Genomic DNA, 17,613 nt, shown 5'->3' on the forward strand with positions numbered 1-17,613 from the left:
CCTGGGGTGTACGAACTCTCATCCACGCAGCTGGTTCTCCAGCGGCCCCTCTGTGGCACACCGCCGCAGTGTAAGGCAGAGGAAGACAGTGAAAGCGCCTGTACACAGTCACTGGCACAGTGGTGTGCATTGCACGCTCACAGAGCCCTCGCTTCAGCTCTTGCCCTAGCCAGGAGAGCAGCTCTTAGGCATCACCCGCTCAGGTACCGAGGGACTGCACCGCTTGCCTGGTGGCTCACGGTGAACGATGAGGGATGCTGCAGCTGGAAGACGCAGCCTGGCTTGGTACTCAGGCTGGACGCTCAGCTGCAGAGATCAAAGCGATGGGAAACGTGAATTTCACATGACGGGGCAGCTCAACCTGTCGACCGGGCTGAGCACCAGCCTGGTAAGGAGCGAGCACGTTAAAAATGGAAACTTCTTCCCGTGAAAGCTGAAATGACAAAACTGCTCCCAAGGCAAAATCCTCTGAAAAAAATTTTCCTGTTTGAAGAAAGTGATTTCTTCACTGAACAAAAGAAGTTCAGCTTGTTTATTCCCAGAGCTGGCTTCTGTAAAGATTACAGTATTTTGACTTGTTTTTTCCCCATTTTTAAGTCAAACAAAAAATTGTCATGTCTTGATGCAAGTATTTTAGACACATTTGCTGAATCGAATCGAGCAGCACTTCCAGCCCCTATGAACATTTCAGTGTGACACTCAGCTTCAGAGCCACTTGGAGCTACATAGGTGTCCTCAGCAGCTCTGTGGTGAGACCCCATTATTGCTTCCTATCCACAGGGCTCTCTGCCAGCTCTTCCATCTCTTTAGTCCTCTTCATGTTCCCCAGATTGCTTAATTTCCCCTCTTTATCATGCATTCCTTGAAGTCCATGTTCTCTTGTCCTGGTGTTTACCAGCTCTCTCTGCATGCCCTGTCACCTCCACTGCCACCTCCCCGGCCACGTCCCCCACTGCTACCCAGCTCCAGCTGCATTCCCCAGATCTTCCCCCCTTATTCCTGCCTCTTGCCTGTGCCCAAGGCCAGTTCCGGTGCACACTTTGCCCTGTGCCTTCCACAGCCTCTGCCATGTCCCCTGATTTCTGCCAGCACAAATCCCTGCAGTGTTCCTAAAAGCCCCAGCTTCGATGGTTGAGGTCGCTGCTGGATGGGATCAGTTTGTGAGCCAGCCCCTTTCTAAATGACTCCCAATCAGGTAGGCAACAAGTAATCTGGAGAGGTGGGCGGATGCTCTGGTGATCACAGTAATACCCATAACAAATACAAAAGCAAGAAATAACAACCATCTCTTCAACAAGCAGATCTCTCCAGTATGAAGGAAAAGGGAAGCAGTGATCCCTCAGACTGCAAGCACAGCCAGGAAAGTGATTTCTGATCCAAATTCCTCTCAGCTGCTTTCTTTCAGGCGATTTAATACAAAAAGATTAATTTTCCCCTCTCGTGTGCCCGTGTCTCCCCTTGCTGCCTGGCAGGTGACAGGGAGAAGGACGGGGCCCTGCCAGGAGGCTGCGAGCAGCTGCGAAGCGCAGGGAGGTGCGTTTGCAGCACACACACATTAGAGGGCTATCTAATGCAGTTATAAACCGCACAGCAGAAAGGCACAACATAGGGGCTGGTCCTTGCTGTGAGACCAGAAATGACAGTCCGTTAACAGCCATTTCTGGCATTTGATTTTCATTTCAGTGCAAAGAAAAGTACAGGGGCAGAAGGGAGAAAGCAAGATTTTCAGATGAGCCCATCAGCACAGGGCGGTTCAATGCCAGGCTGAAATAACCCAATAAATTATTTGGAGGACTGGCCACGCTAACCACAGCTGACCACAGGACTGCAGCAGCAAGTCCCAGTGACCACCCTGTGTGATCTCTGTATCCAGGCATGTGTAGCCCAGGGTCTAAGACCCACGGCAATCTTTACCAACTGCACACACCAGGACTCTGGCTTGCTAGAAGCCCTGGGACCTCTATATAAAGTGAGCAGGTCATTCCTAATTTACTAACTTCACTCCTATTCCTGAAGAGTATTGCTTTTACATGAAGATTTTGCACAGCTCTCATAGACCATCCTCTTTTGCTTTCCCTGTACCTTCTTTTAGCACTCTGAGATGAAGTGACTGTGCTGTGTGAGTCCCCACTCAATGGGCTGGAGCCGCACCTTCCAAGCAAACGCAGTGCTGAGAAACCTCCTGGCTGGATCGTGAAGGGTGGCTGAAGGCAAACAGACGACAAGGAAAGAGGCTGCCCACAAGATCATAGTTTCCGTTGCTCATACTTGGAAGTGGCTTTGCAGGGTATCTGTGGTCATCAAAACCATCCTGGCCCAGCTGCATTTTCCTGCTGTGGCTTGTCTCTCATCATCATGATGCGCATACGCTGTGGCTTATTATTTGAGTGCAGCATTTATCTGCACCTTTCCTGGTACAGTAAATGGTTCTTCTAGTTATGTGACCTCATTTTCAAAAAATAAGACTCGCTTCCCAGAACCCCAGCACTAAAAGGTCACAGTTTCTCTTTGGAATGTAAGCGGTGAGTGGGGAGAAGTCATCTCTTTGCCTAGCATCGAGACACCAAGGCCAATGACCCAAGCTCATGAGGTTAGCCCACCAATGAGCTCAGTGCAGGGGGAAAGTCTGTTGCCAGCACATCTCCAAAATATAGTTCTGCGATTTCTCCATTTTGTTTTGGTAGCAATTGCCAGGCACCTGCCATGCTGCGTTAGGGACTTCTGCATGATAGGACTGTGCAGGCGTGGATTACCTTTAGCCAGGATTGGTAATGCAAGAAAGCAGGCTTAGCAGGTTAAGAAGTTATCTTTCTGGCTCCCTCTGAAATGAAATAGTGAAGTCATTATCTGCTAATGCAATAGGAAAAATCGCTACTCTCATATTTCATGAATCTCAATTATTATATTTCAAGAATGAACTAGTGGAAGAAAACTGGAAGTTGCATGCAAGACAGGAATTAGGCAATTGCCAGGCTGAAATTCTCATCCCGGGGCCAGGTGCTTGAGTCCCATAATACCACGGTATGGAAAGCACTCATATAATAGAAGTGGGTAGCAGCCAGCCTTTTGACCAACAGCACAGGAGTCATGAAATGAAAGGCTGTGTCTGAAATCCTGTGCATGCCCTGGCTTAAGTGACCTCCTGTAGGCTTGAAATGGCCACCAACTACCTCTGTGCTGGTAGATGGTCCCCATTCGCTGCGAGACAAAAGGAGAGTGTTTACCCAGCTTGTCAGTAACGCTAGTGCAGATGTTTTTATCCTGCGTAGATGCAAAATAACATTTGCTGCATGTTGACTGTAGTTATAGAGTTATACTAATATATGAAGTTATATTAAAACTTCAGTGTTTTTCTGCTTTGCCAGGTGGCATGTGAACAGTTATATGCCCTCATGCAGGGAAGACATCAGTAAACTCATCTTTCTGTTGTTAATTACTGAAGTGATCAACTGCCATTTGAAACGGGCTTTGTTTTCTACACAGTTTCTGATGTTGTTCCCCCACAGAAGTAAAAGAGATGGCCCAAAGGCAAGTTCCACCTGAGACACCCACCAGATGCTGCCTGAGCTGATAGCCACTCCGCTGCTGCAGGGCAAGTCTGGCTGGGCGGCGTGTGGAGCAGTGCAAGCTGCACTCATCGTGCTGCTGTCCTGCAAAGGATCTGGTAGCATCGGTGTCCGCCGCTAAGCTTTTTTCTGCTTTGTTGAGTATTAAAGATAAGAGTAAAAATGAAGACAAGCTGTGGCCAAATTTCCTCTTAGGGTACCTCTTCTTGAAAGAAAAGCAGAGCAGGATTTTAAAAAATGGCTTCCTGATGTTATATTCCTAAAACCTTCTGTAAGCTTTAAAATGTTAAGATGCTGGCGAGAGGCAGACATCCTGTGTGGCATCCCCAGATGTTCTACAGCTATTCATAGACTTATTTTCTAACCACAGGCATTGGTTTGAAACAAGTGCATACGCACTTCCTGGGGCCTCAGAAAACCCTGCACAGGCCATAGAGCGAGGCTGCTGTGCTAAGAGAGTGCTTATGTCTGCGCCTGGCCGGGTTCTGTCAGCTAGCTAGCTGCACTGTGTAGTTCGGGGCGACAGTTTGCCTGCCCAGCGTCACTCTGTGTGTGTGCTTGGACATGAGGACAAGGCAGTATCTCATCAGGAGAGCATGTTCCCACTTAGAGGAGGCCCTAGATACGCTCCCCTGGGGCAGCTGTTAGGAAGTGAAGAGTGTAGTACACTAGAGTTTCTAACTCTCCAAGAAGATGTTTTTAAACTTCCTAACAGTGGGGGGTTTGGGTGGGCTTTGGCCCTTCCACACATTTTTTTTACGGTTGGAATGGTCTCTGGTCTCATTTTCCATCCCACTGTGGTGGGTTGGAGAGCTGTCTGAGCCTGCTTTTGGGCTTCGTCACTCATTGGCCTGGGGTGTCTCCTCATCCTGCCACTCCTCCAGCATCTCCAGCCTCTCGAGCCCTGGTGGGAGTTGGGACCAGACCCTAGGCAGAGCCTGCGGCTGGGACATCACAGAGGACAGGACCTCACACCAGCTGGCCATCGCCTGTGCCTGCCACTGATGACCTGAGTTCACCATGGCTTAAAGCACATCTTTTCCTCATGTCAAACAGTTAAGCTGCAAATCTTCTGGCTTACAGTTTAATTCTTAAGGACCTTTCTTGGGTGCAAGCAGACACACAGATACAGCATGCACTTCATAAGATTTGTTTTTCACTTTACAGCTCACAGGTTGCATGGATCTGTACAAAAAACAACTAACTCTCCTTGCACTTAACTGCCTCAGTTTTCTCAATAACTTGCAGAGTCCCTTCACTTGGGAGTAAGCCCACAGTTTGCCTTTCTTCATTGCTAAGTCATCCACCCTCACTTCACTGGCACATTCTGATGGTCTGCCCTTTCTTACTCAAAGCAGGAACCTTTTCTGTGCCACTTCATATCTCGCCTTTCTAGCGTCTTCTCTGACGTCTTTTTCTTTAGTGATTAGGAGCTTTCTGTCTCTGTCTTCAGCCTTCTGGCTAGAAATAAGATAAAAACTGGTTTTCTTGAGCAAGAAACACCTGTTGCTGAGACCATTTTTATCCTGGGAGATCACAATTGTTATCTACCCATCTGTGATTTTCTCTGATCTAGTCCTACACGTTACAAGTCCCAAGACACTCAAAATAACAGCAATTCAAAAATACCCTCGCTCCAAGGTATCTGTCAGAAGTCATCTGTTCCTTCCCTCTTATCATCCCTTCTTACTCCTCATTCTCTTGTCTTTTGCTCACCCTTGTAGGCAGAGCAAGCAAATTAGGGCCAATCTCACAGCGCAATGGCATGAGGAAGGTGGATGGAGAAGGCACTGTGTTTGCTGGTAGCCAGGAGGAACGAGGGATTTTCATTCTTAGAGGTGGTTTGATGACAAGAGCCAGTTACAGAAAGACAAGGTCTATGAGCAAGGGCAGTGGGCTGCACAGACAGACCCCTCAGCAGAAACCTGCTCAGAGGTACAGGATCCCAAGAGATAAGCTAGGAAGCACTTGGTGTTGAATGAGAACCAGGCATTAATCAAGCAGTGATTGCTCTCCAGATGAAATGTAAAAAACTGGGGGACTTGACTGAAAGACAGCGGAGCAATGAGAGGGAACATGTGCTGAAGGAGTTGGACTCAGGTGGACTCCCATGAGCAGGAGCTGGGGGGCACAGAGGGCAGTGTGACCTGGTCAATGGATCAGTTGAAGATTAGATCCTGTGTGGAGGGAAGATAAATTCAGGAGCCACAGTAGACTTCAAACGAGCACAATGAGGTATCTGTGTCTCGAAAAAAGCAACACCTGGACGGTGACATATCACAGTTTGTGTGAAATACCACCCACCACAACTGAGATGGCTCATTCGGGCTAAGATTACATGACCGACTAATAGCAGTATCCAAAACGCAGAGATACTTTTTAACAGTTTACATAGTGAAAAGTCAAAAGAAAAAGTTTTGCCTCATTTTAAAGAGTCAGGGTACAGGCTGAGACAACCGTGTGCTTTTGGTAGGGAAATGTCTAATCTTTCTTCTGCAGACTCCTAGGGCAAAGTCTCCAGGGAGTTCTCTGGGTCTCAGACAGAACTACAACTCATCAGTGCTACTGAGAGGATATTAATGAAATGAATTATTGCAGATGTTGTATCATTGTTCATTATTTTGACAAAACTGAAGTAATTCTCTCCAAGTTTTGGTAAGTGAGAGGAAATAAACAGAGGGAGGAGAGGGGTAAGACCATGGAGATATTCATGAGTACAGTCTCTTGAATATTTATTATAATCACGAAAGGAAAAGAAAAACTTCCAACAAAAAATTAAACAAACAAAATCCACTTGGTATACAGAATTCACATACAAACAGAATATCCAATGGAATACACATGGTCTCTACGTCCACATAGAATTAAAACTCTGCACGTGGATAAAACTTGTACTTCATGTTCAGACAAGAGCTCCCATGGATATATGCAGAAGATTCACAAAATTTGTCACCCAGCAGCATTTTAAACTAACATATTTTTAGAACCACAGTAACTATATTGCAATAAGAGTCGGGGGAGGAGGGACGGATTGAGTCTCACCCCCTCACAAATGTATCCTAAGCAAGTACTTCAACCTTTCTTCAAGAACAATTCAGCAAGTAAGTTAACTTGAGGGAGCCGGAACAGCTTCATATTTTCAAGGTAAGCATTTATCTTTGTGTATGTAATCACATGTCTATAAGGAATAAAAAAATGCTAGGTAAAAATTATCTGCCAGCCCTTGAACACTCAGGTCACTTTGCAACAAAAGGTTTAGGCAAACCATCCTCAGTCCTGTAGCAGTCTGTATATCTCTGTTTAAGTGGTACCTCACATTATGACTGTTGCTTTGTCTGCTGCTCAGCTACAAAGATATTGAGAATTTCCATTTTTTTATTAAGCAATCTGGTCTGTGTAATTTTGCAGAAGTTTTCATGACAGAAGGTATAAAAACATGGAGAATTTTAAGGGCTGCTCTGGTCATTGCAAATACTGCCCTGTGCCGCTTAATGCAACCTAGATACTTTGCTTTCTCAGGGAAACTATCTGATACATAGGAAAGGAAATCAGTGATACTGGTTTCCAGCTGGACTTAAGAGTTTTCTTCTTTTCCTGATCAAGCTAATTTAAAAAACAAACAAACAAACAAACCTAAATAAACCTTGTACATTGTCACAAAAATGTGTCAGATCAAACTAAAAATCTACTTATGTGCCTTTCAGTGTGGTACAAATGAAAATAATTTGTTATGAAAGTTGTTCAGCAAAACAAGTTACTCCCCTTAGCCCAGACTCAGTGGACCAACTCCATTTAGCAGTCTCCCAATGCGGGTGATACATTCCTATGAAACCAGAGAGGCAGCAAGCATGAACAGAATGAGCTTCTCTGCAGAGTCTGTGGGTACAGCTGGGAACACACAGCAGATCAGTGATAAGGGTTTAAGGTCCTAAATGTACCCAAGGGTTTTGCTGAGTAGTGATGGCCTTGCTCATGGGCCTAGACAACTGTTAGAAATATGCAAGGATAACAGGAAAGGAAAAAGAAATGATTTGATGTCTCCTTTTAATTTCACGGCTAGATTCTGGGCTGCATTTTGTTTCCGTTTATACCTCAGCTTTACTGTTAACAGTGGAGCTGTTCAGCATTGAGGGCCATGTAACAGTTGAGTGAAGAGTTTGGGTCAATATCTTTCAGGATGTATATTCCATCTTTAGGATCTAGAAAAGTTAAGAAACTTAATTGGCAGAAGTGACTAATTAAGGTCACCACCCACTGTGCTGGACCATTTTGACTGTGACCTTCAAGCTGTTTCCAAAAATATTAACTTAGGGCACCAACTGAAGTTTGCTGAGTCAGCTGAAATAGTATTGGCTACTCCTATTTAATATTTCAGCTAAGTATTACGAGTTAAGCGTATCAGATTAAAGAAAACATGCTTACATGACATTATGTAATACAGGCAGACAGAACATGGAACTGGTTCTTTAAGAATAAATAACTCACCGTAACTGCTAAGCTCTAGGAGGTTCTTTTAATGCTTCTAAAGAACATGCTTAAAAAATATAGACAGATAGTTTAGGAATGGTTACAAGCATCTTCTGACTGAAAGCGCTGTCCCACTAGTGTTGGTGTAACATGACAATTTTGAGAAAGGACACTCACAACTCTAAAAGTAAAATTGACATGCACTTGCAGTAAACATACAAATATCTTTTACCATTGTCTCATATATGAAAAATAGTTTAAATGCTTATGAATAGAGTATTCTTACACTACACTGATAAAGTGTTTACTATGTAACTTTTACTACAAGACACATACATCTACTGGAAACCTTAAGCCACACAGTCATCATCAACAGCCTTATCACACATACATGACACTTCTCCCTTTCACACAAGTTTATATACACTGAGTAAATAATTAAATATTGCACTTATTGGCCCATAATTCCTCAGTTTTGAGGTATTAAAAAATAGAAAACTTATCTATTTTTATAACATATTTTCATGCAACATTTAAGACATCTGAATTCCACAAACACTAGTATACAGGTCCAACTGAGCCACGGCACATCTGACATTACTGACAAAATATCAAACAGGAGTTACAGCACAAACATTTCATTTAACACTAGTTGCAGGTACATGTCAGATTTACTCGAGGAAATTTATCACCAGAAGTGCTAAGCAATCTCTAGCTTTCATTTCTGCATGTTATGCATGATCCTGAAGCTATTGGAATAAAAGGACTTTTGTTCCCTCCTCCCAATCAAATACCAGGTACCTTATTGTATAAATGGCAAGCCATCTACGTCTGCTGGAACCATGGATAATAAACCTACAGTCTGCAAATGTAACCTAGCTGATTTCTGGTGCTAATGAGAATTTATGGATAAATTCCACTGTGGAGTTTAGCAAAGGCTGCGCTGAACATGAACAAGCAAGAGCGGGAACTGAGCGGCAAAGATGTACTGCTGTGTGTATGTGTATACTATACATGTGTAGTTACAATTTCTGCTTCAATGAACATCCGTGGATAAACAAAGTGAAATTAAATAAGAAAATAAATGAAGAAAAAGAAAGCTTAAATTTCAAAGGTCATCTACATTTACCCCTTAATAAAGAAAACTGGTAGAAATCATTCAAATAATTGAAACAAGTTCCTGCTTTACATGAGACTTGACAGAAAATGAATCTTAGAGAATCTGGAGTCAGAGTGTACTGAAGAGGCCACGTGTATGGATTAAACAGTGTAAATCAACATAACTCACTCCCCTGTTGGCATAAGTGAAGACATGTTGCTTTACACCCCCTGAGGGTTTATCTATTAGGATTTACATGTACATGGTCTCACATTGCTAAATCTGTCATCCTAAAAAAGAACTAGGCTCATGCAGTGTGTGTCTGTGTGAAACAGGCCAAGGAGGAACCTGTCCATCAACAGAACAGTAATTTAGTTGACGCCCTTAAAAATGCAAGTAATAAATCTTGCCTCTCACAAACAAATATAGAAAAGAGTAGTTGGGGCGGGGGGGGAATTTGGTTGGGGGGCATCTTTTGGAATGCAAATACAGCATAATTTGTCTGCTATTGAAGAAACAAAGGCATCATCATCAGATGTAGAATTTGTACCACCATTTTTTCTTAAAAATTACTATTAAACTCAAAGCATTCTCAAAGTTAGGACCAAACGCCAGCAGATTTTGTGCACCCTGAAATAGCACTTCACTCCTAAAATTAAGAAGGTGCAGGTGGTGCAGCTGCATATACAGAGCTGAACAGACTGGGAAGAAAACGTAATCTTTCAGACTGGTGCTCTGGAAAGGCCACACAGATATAGTTGCTCAGGTAGTTTCTCTAGGCATTACATTAAGTATAAGCACAAAGGAACAAAGAGTTCCAGGTAACAGTCACGTATACAGCTGTTCAGAGAGAAAGAGCATTTTTTTGACAGAAAATCAAGCTACCTCATGTGTATTTCAAACACCAAACAAACACGTCTAAATAAACAACAAACACTAACAACAAAAAGATACAGTATTAAGTAAGTCAGTTGCACTGTAAGGAACAGAATGCTTGTGAACATGAACTCTTATCAGAATCGAAAGCTGGCACCTGACGGTTTGGCGCGGCAGGGCTTGCTGGCTGCCTGGCGGGTCGGTGCCAGGAGGTACCACAGGAACCAGTCACATCCCGTGCTCTTGTGTGCTCCCAGGGTATTTTCCAAGCACTAGTTTGTTCATGCACCAGGCAAGACACTGTCAGAGCATGATAAGGCTGGTGCATTACCCGTGCAGAGGATTAGCCTGCTGCTGAAAGCTTTAGTCTAGATCATAACTTGGAAAATGGGTTGTGTATATTAGTTCAGCTGGCACTGAGGAGCTCAGGACCCTCTGCCCAGAGGCATCTAATGTCTCAGAAATTTAACATGCTCTGTGTGTCACCTGCTGTATCTCACCAAGTGGCCTAAATCTCAGCTGAAGGGGTTATCTGTGGCTGGACCAATACGGCTCCACGACATTCAGCCCTATTTCAGTGCTGAGAGTGACAACATGCTCATGCAAAGCGTGTGAGTACTTTTTCACCAAGTATTGTGATGAGGCTGAAAATTATTTCGGATCTTCTAGCCCAGGTTTCAGTTTAATGATCAAGACCTCTCCCAACACTAAAATAGATCTCTTTTTAGCCTGGTACTTTCTCTTGACAGAACTGAGCTACACCGGTGGATAGATCAGGGGTCTAACCAAATCCACTTTGTCTCCTCCAACAACTTATGATCAGTGACTATCAGATACATGTGAAGAACAAGCCATTCATTTTGGCCCTTGATCAGGTTGGGATGGGATTTCCAAAAGTGTTCAGCCTAACTCTACTTGCATTTAAGAAAATTGCAGTTCTGTCACACAGGTCAATATGAGCCTACCTAGACTGAAGGAGCCGAATTAGACTGATACAGGCTGCTTTTGGATATTCTACCCTATGAACAGGCCAAGGCATAATTTTAAATAGAATGAAAATCCCAATCTGGCTAGTTCCTCAAGAACTCGACTAAATTTTTAGAGTGTTTGGGGAAGGGATAGTAAGTTACTTCCCAAAAGCCTCTCTGTCTTTTGTATTTATCTGCAATAGCCAGGTTCCAGCTGGCAGAGGTACTGAGATCATGATACCCCTGATCTAAATCTGACCACACTTTATAGCAGAAAACCCAATATTGCTGTGAAACACGGGGCTTCAACAGCCAGCCTGTGATGGAATATCAAAGACTACTTTTCCAACAGTAGATAACCCTGATTGTTAAGAAAAGATCTACTTGAACTTTCGCACATTTTCAATTTCAGAAGAAGGAAGACAGGATAAATTTGGTTTGATGGGATATCAGCAGGTGATCTATCCCAACTTTCTGCTCAAAACAGTGTCAATTAAGAGGTCCGAGCAGTCTGCCCAGGGCTTTAGCCAGTCTGGTCTTGAAAACCTCCAAGGATTGGATGAGAACACTTCAAAAAACAATCTGATTAATTCCAAACTCTGTGACAATGTCTGACTGCCAATACAAAGATCCCAGGAGTTTAAATACTGACTGATTCTCCTGCTGTACTTCAGATGGGCCTTTTCCTTATAACACATGGCTGGCAGTCTAATGAACAGCAGTTCCCCATTCTCCCATCCCATGCAGAAGGTCAGATATACTGGAGGACTGGGAGGTTACTTGTCTCAGAAATGCAAAGGAGAGATTCTTCTGCCCAGACTCTTTATGCAAAATGAAAAGCAATTAATTAATCCTACTTAAGCAAAGAAATATTTCTCTATCACTCAATTTATGTAAAAAGATATATGCTAATAAAATATTGCCACCACTGATTAGAGTCTACATGGTTATAAAGAGGATGGGGTTCTGGATTTCATTGCAATGGAGTACAAGTAAGGTGTGGCTGTAGCAAGGTGCATCTTGGCGTCTTCTTCCCTTGTTACAATATGCACAGGAGAAGACTATTTTGCAGCAAGGATCCCAGAGCAAAGCTGGAAGAATACTTGCACTCGTAGCCATGCTGCATGGTGCAGGATATGTCCAAGCTGATGTAAGACGCGACTACATCTTCCTCTCTCCTTGCCTTGCCTGAGATGGCTCAGACTAATAACACAACCTAAGCCTTTTCTAGAGGACTTGAGGGATGAAGCTGAGTGCTGTCTCAAGGCTTCCTTGCTCCTTGTTCTCCAGCAGGAATAACTGCACATAGCAGGAAAACAATGGAAAACTGCCCACCACCTCACGCGAAGACTCCTCAGCTTCTTAGCACTTATTTTTCCAAAGCAGCTGGTACCTAGTTGGTGAAGAGCTATTAATGAAAGTCTCTCAGCACAGTTATCAACATGTTGCCTTAGACGGGGGAGAGAAAAGCAGCATCCCTGGAGAGAGGCAGAGTTATGGTTGGGCTAGCACATACCTCTTCCACCTGGCTGCTTGTCAGCCTCAAAGAGGACAGTGCTTTCTCTTCATGGAAGTAAACAAGTGAAATCCAGTCTCCATGTCTGCTAGGAAAACAACTGCTTAAGTAAACTAGCTAAAAGGACAGACATGGTTTAAAACCCCAGACTGAAAAAAGAACATTTATCCATGTAAGTAAGGCAGCCAGCATAGGCCCTGATGGCATACCCATTTTACTTGTGTCTATAAGCCTTGTTTGGAAGCAATTTTCACTGCGTCAAAGTGTATATCAGTTATATAGTCAGTTAAAAAAAGTGATCATTTTCTCTTAGTTTGTTTAAGGAGTTATATAAATTGCCTTCAAAAAAAGTAATATGTGTAGAGGGATGTCTGCATTTGTGAGCAGTTTGCAGTACCTTGAGTTACTTCCTTTGTTTAATTTGTCTTCCAATTTTTCCCATTGCAGACAATTTAAGAAATGTCAGCCTTGTCCTAAATTCTGTCTAACTGGAACAATGAACTGACTAACACTTCTTCAATTATGCTGTTTAGTTAAAAAATGTCACTGTGATGCAAATAAAGCAGTTGTACAAAGCACTCCAGGGAACAGATGTAAGAAACTGCCACCAATTACTAGAGGAGTACTTTTTAAAACTGTGAAATATGACTATTTTTAACACTTTTTAAAAAAAGAATTTGTCTACTTTATTCTGCTGTCTTCACAGCCTTTTGCTGATTTTACTAATGTATTCAGCCCAACACTAGAAATATTGACAATTTTTATTACTCCCAAAGTTTTTTAAAATCTTGTGAAATTCTGATTGTCTTGTCAAAAGAGATATCCTCATCAAAGTAAAAATTAGGTCAAACTCCAGTTTGTGGACACCAGCAGCACTTCTGCAATAGGTCTGAGTAAAATACAGGTGTTTGTAGCCAGTGTGGTGACGGTTGTCTCAGCGACTGAATGGGAGCTAAATTCCCGGAAACTTAAGTATGCAGGTTTGACAGCAATATGACAAGACAGTTTTTGGCTACAAACAACCAAGTGTAATGGATTTGGCTCTGTAAGAGGTAATATAGAACTGTGTGTTTTATATCTCGTGCAAGTAGAAATGAAAAGAGCTAGTCAGCCCTTCACTCCTGGGGTAGGTACTAGTGGGATCCCCGTCATCATGGAATGAGAAATTAAGTCCAGTTTCAGGAAGGTGTCAGATAGACATGCAGCTCCCGTGGAAATGTGAACATACTAGCTATCCGCACAGGATGAAGTACCTAATATCTCTGAGGGTCTGCACTGAACACCCATATCCAGTTAGAAACTCACAGGGAAGTTCGGTGGCTTTGGGTCCAGGAACTAACTTCTTTCTAACTTCTGCAATTTCCAGTCAGCCACGATGTGTAACATAATGACTGCAGATTTGCCAAGGCAATATGCTCCAGGAAGTGTCCCTTACACAAATGATCTGGACAGGATGAGGGACTGGCTCACTAGAGGAATACCTCTAAATTGATTTTCAGTTAGGAGAAAATATAAGTGTCATGAGGAAGCTTATCTTAAAACACCTTGGCCACTACCCTAAGGATTCAATTATGTAATTTGAAACTGATGAAGCAAGAGTCAATTCTAGCCAAATGTGGTCCGAGGACATGGTACCAGCTGAAGTAAATGTGATGTAAAACAGTAAAAAGAAAAGATAAACTAATAGCCATCCTGCATGCAAAAGCCAGATGCTAAAAAACGGGTCGTCCTTTCAAACTAATAACCTCTCCAGCTCCGTACGCATACTCGACCATCTGCTGATGTAAGATAAAAGACTTTTCTCCCCATAAATTAATAAGACAGTATAAATAAAGGCATATAGAGCATTCGTAAATACTCTGTTGGCAACAGAACACACTGGAGCTGCCTGTGCTGACAGCTGTATTAACACCCACAGTTGGGCTGCTGTGGAGGAGGGGTGTCCTTTAGCCGTGTGTTCTGCTTGCTGGCAGCAAGGGTGGGATCTGTCTCCAGACTTTCCGACATTTTGTCACAGATGATATCCACAAGTCGCTCAAACGTTTGCTTGACATTAATGTTGTCCTTGGCACTTGTTTCAAAAAATTCAAATCCTAAGAAAACAAACAACACATTTATTTTTGATGTATATTCCAAAATCTCCAATAAATATACAGACTTCTCTTGGGCAAGGATGAGTGGAGAGACACTCAGAAAGCAAACGTGTGAGAGCAGACATATAAAAGGGTGATATTGGAAGAACAGTTAAAATTGTAACACAGAGTAAGTACACTAGTGCTATTTGCTTTATACCAAACCAGATAAAATGATGACTGGCCCAAATACATTCCCTTAGACAAATTCTACTTTAAAATAGTTTAAAAATTGACACTAGTTTGAGTGTATTATTATTTTAGAAATGCCCTGTTTATACAGCCATTGAGAAGGAATAATCTACTGCTCCATCTTTAAGTATTATGTTCGTCTGAGCATTATTCAGCTGGAAACAGCCACTTCTGCCGTGTCGTTAACCTGGTGCCTAAACAGACAACTCCGTTTGGACATAACCAGGTAAAAAAACAAGCAAGACAGGGAAAGAGTTCTGCAATTTGATGTCTACTTAAGTATAGAAGTGACCAAAGGGACTCCCAACGCCACAAGCCAAACTAGTAAAAAAAAATAGACTAATGCGCCAGGAAGAAAACTTCCTTAATTAATTTATGTGGTAGGACTTTTTATCTATCCATTCCCAATAAGATCCTCAAAGGCAAAAATCAGAGCTATCCTTAAGCCAGAAGGGACACTGGAAGCCTTTATGGAGCAGAGCCAGCTTTCCTGAGCTCTGTTCTATGCCCCTGTTTGTCCTCTGTCTCCTCTCCCACGCCTGCCTTCTACATCTGGGCCAGGTTTGCAGCTTGCTGGTCAGCCTGCAATCCAGCAGGTTTCTGCTAGCGCCGAGTCTTCCCATGATCCTGCTTCCTTTGCAAAACATTTGTTTTTTTTAATTTGTTTGTTCCCTAAGCCTTTCCGCCCATGCTCCACCTTTTACCACCATTCCCACACTGCTCACCTGAGGGTTCTCTGGTAATGTAAAGCTCACTCCTGTCTTTCCGTTGCCTAAGGGTTCAGTATTAAAACAGTTTACAAAATGCCTAATCCACTGGTAATCTTACAGAAGTGGTTTAGCCTTTGCACAGCTACTTTTATTCTTTCTGATTAAACCTGAATAACAATGTGCAACTACCACCATGCTTAATTATGAGAAAAATGCGAGTAAGAAAATGTCAGTCACTTGAAGCTCTTGGCAGAAGGGCAGAAAACAGCTTTTTGTGGAATTTTTTCATGTTGTGTGTGTTTTCTAGTGAATGGGCTGATGTATTTTGAAAGGCCACTTGAAATTTAAATGCTTCTTCTTTGATCACATTAGTACTATGTGTTCAATATTCCATCTATATGGGATGTAATGTGCACGTTCAGTGCTATAACTGCTCACCATGTAGCTTTTTGCATGTTTGAGTACTAGCCTGGAATTACAGCAGATAATTATATTCAGCTTGACTTGATATCCCAGCATTCAGTAATAACCAATGAAAAAACTTTACTCTCTGTTCTGAATTTTCTTCATATGTTTAGTTCACATAAGATGCCTTGTGCTGAAATGTCACAAAGTGCTAAATTGTTTAAATGCCTAGAAGCTAAACACAGGCCAAAGTTCACAGGTGGTTTAGATAATAAGAGGTATAAATATTGTACAGGGTTTTTTTTATCATTTTGTCGTACAACTTGTATTAATAACAGCATGAAGTGTAAGGATAACCCACAGGTATCAGTGCACATTGCTGTGAAAACTTTTCCTTTCCACATTTCTCTGGAAAGGAGGAAAACTGTGCATGATGAAAGATTGTCTACAGAAATCATATCCTGGGAGGAGGTTTGAATCTACAGGGCAGTGTCTTAGTTTAGCTTGGCTTACACTTCTCCTATTTTCTAAACTAGAAGGAAAAAGGGGAAAGCCAGCGTAGCCTCACTTGCTACTGGTTTCAGCCCTCCTGCAGAGCTCCATGCAGGGGAAGACTGTTCAGATCATTTGGGGACAGCTTGGGGGAAGGAAGATCCTCCACATTTTCTGTGCTCTGTGTTGAAATCCAGCTGCAGCTCTAGCACAGCAAGAGTCAGATCCTTCCACAACTCTTAGTGTCTGCTCCAGAGGAAGCAGGAGGAAAGCAGCCATGCCAAAGAGGAACAAGCAGGGCCAGAGGGCAGAAGGGTTGAGGAACGGTGAGAGGATGCCTGAGAAATAGCACACCAAAGCCTTGGACAAGACGGCAGGAAAAAAAGGTGAATCTTAAGGACATCTATGAGGGGAGTAGTTTTTACAGATAAGAAGACAGAATAACTGGCATGTGAGATGATCGTGAAATGGTGGATGCGACAGGTAGGTAAGAGACCTGGACAGAGAAGAGCAGAAAGTGCAAGGAAAAGAGCCACAAAGCAGAGACCCACGTTAGGAAATACTGCAACATGGACAGGATCAAGAAAACAGGTCCCCTACCATGGTGAGGATGTTCTGCATAAGAACGCCATGAAAAACTTAGAGGCACCCATTCTCCAGGTAAAATAGAGGCACACAGAGTGTTCAAGCACAAACATATTTATTCAAATAAAATAAAAATAGACACTATAGCTGTGATGAAATCTACGGAATTTCAGTCATGATTTTGATACGAGAAGGAAACTGCAGTCACAGTACTGGTGCAGCTGGGTATCAGGCTATGCCTGCATACACATCCAATCAACTTAGTCATTAATTGCCTGGGTAATTCAAGACCTCCCCAGCTAGACCCTGCATAGATGAGACAACGCACTGACCTGTGAAAAAGTGGCTGAACTCCCAGCTGCCTCCACAACAAAGTATTTGATTTACGCTTTACAGGAACCGTACAGGTAGGAATTTTGGACAGCCCTAGAGAAGCCCCCCAAGCAGCCCCTGCTGTGCATAGACTATCTGATAGGAAGTATTTATATGCCTAAATGTGCTGATAAACATCCTAAGTAGAGGACAGGGCACACTGGTGGGCTCCCCCCAGGCAATTCCTGCTGCAGAATGGATTCAGCTGCAGATAGGTAAGACACTTGTAGATG

General features: G+C 42.9%; 1 protein-coding gene across 1 annotated transcript in view; it reads right to left on the minus strand.

Annotated features, from left to right (window-relative positions):
• Positions 1-6,281: 6,281 nt before the first annotated feature.
• Positions 6,282-17,613, minus strand: part of RAB3C (RAB3C, member RAS oncogene family) — a 139,635-nt gene continuing 128,303 nt past the window's right edge. Inside the window, exon 5 of the mRNA XM_075411173.1 lies at positions 6,282-14,585. Coding sequence (XP_075267288.1) covers positions 14,398-14,585 — 188 coding nt within the window. The 3' untranslated portion in view covers positions 6,282-14,397. The remainder of the gene's footprint in view (positions 14,586-17,613) is intronic.

The sequence above is a fragment of the Opisthocomus hoazin genome, chromosome Z (genome assembly GCF_030867145.1).
Source record: "Opisthocomus hoazin isolate bOpiHoa1 chromosome Z, bOpiHoa1.hap1, whole genome shotgun sequence".
NCBI lineage: Eukaryota > Metazoa > Chordata > Aves > Opisthocomiformes > Opisthocomidae > Opisthocomus > Opisthocomus hoazin.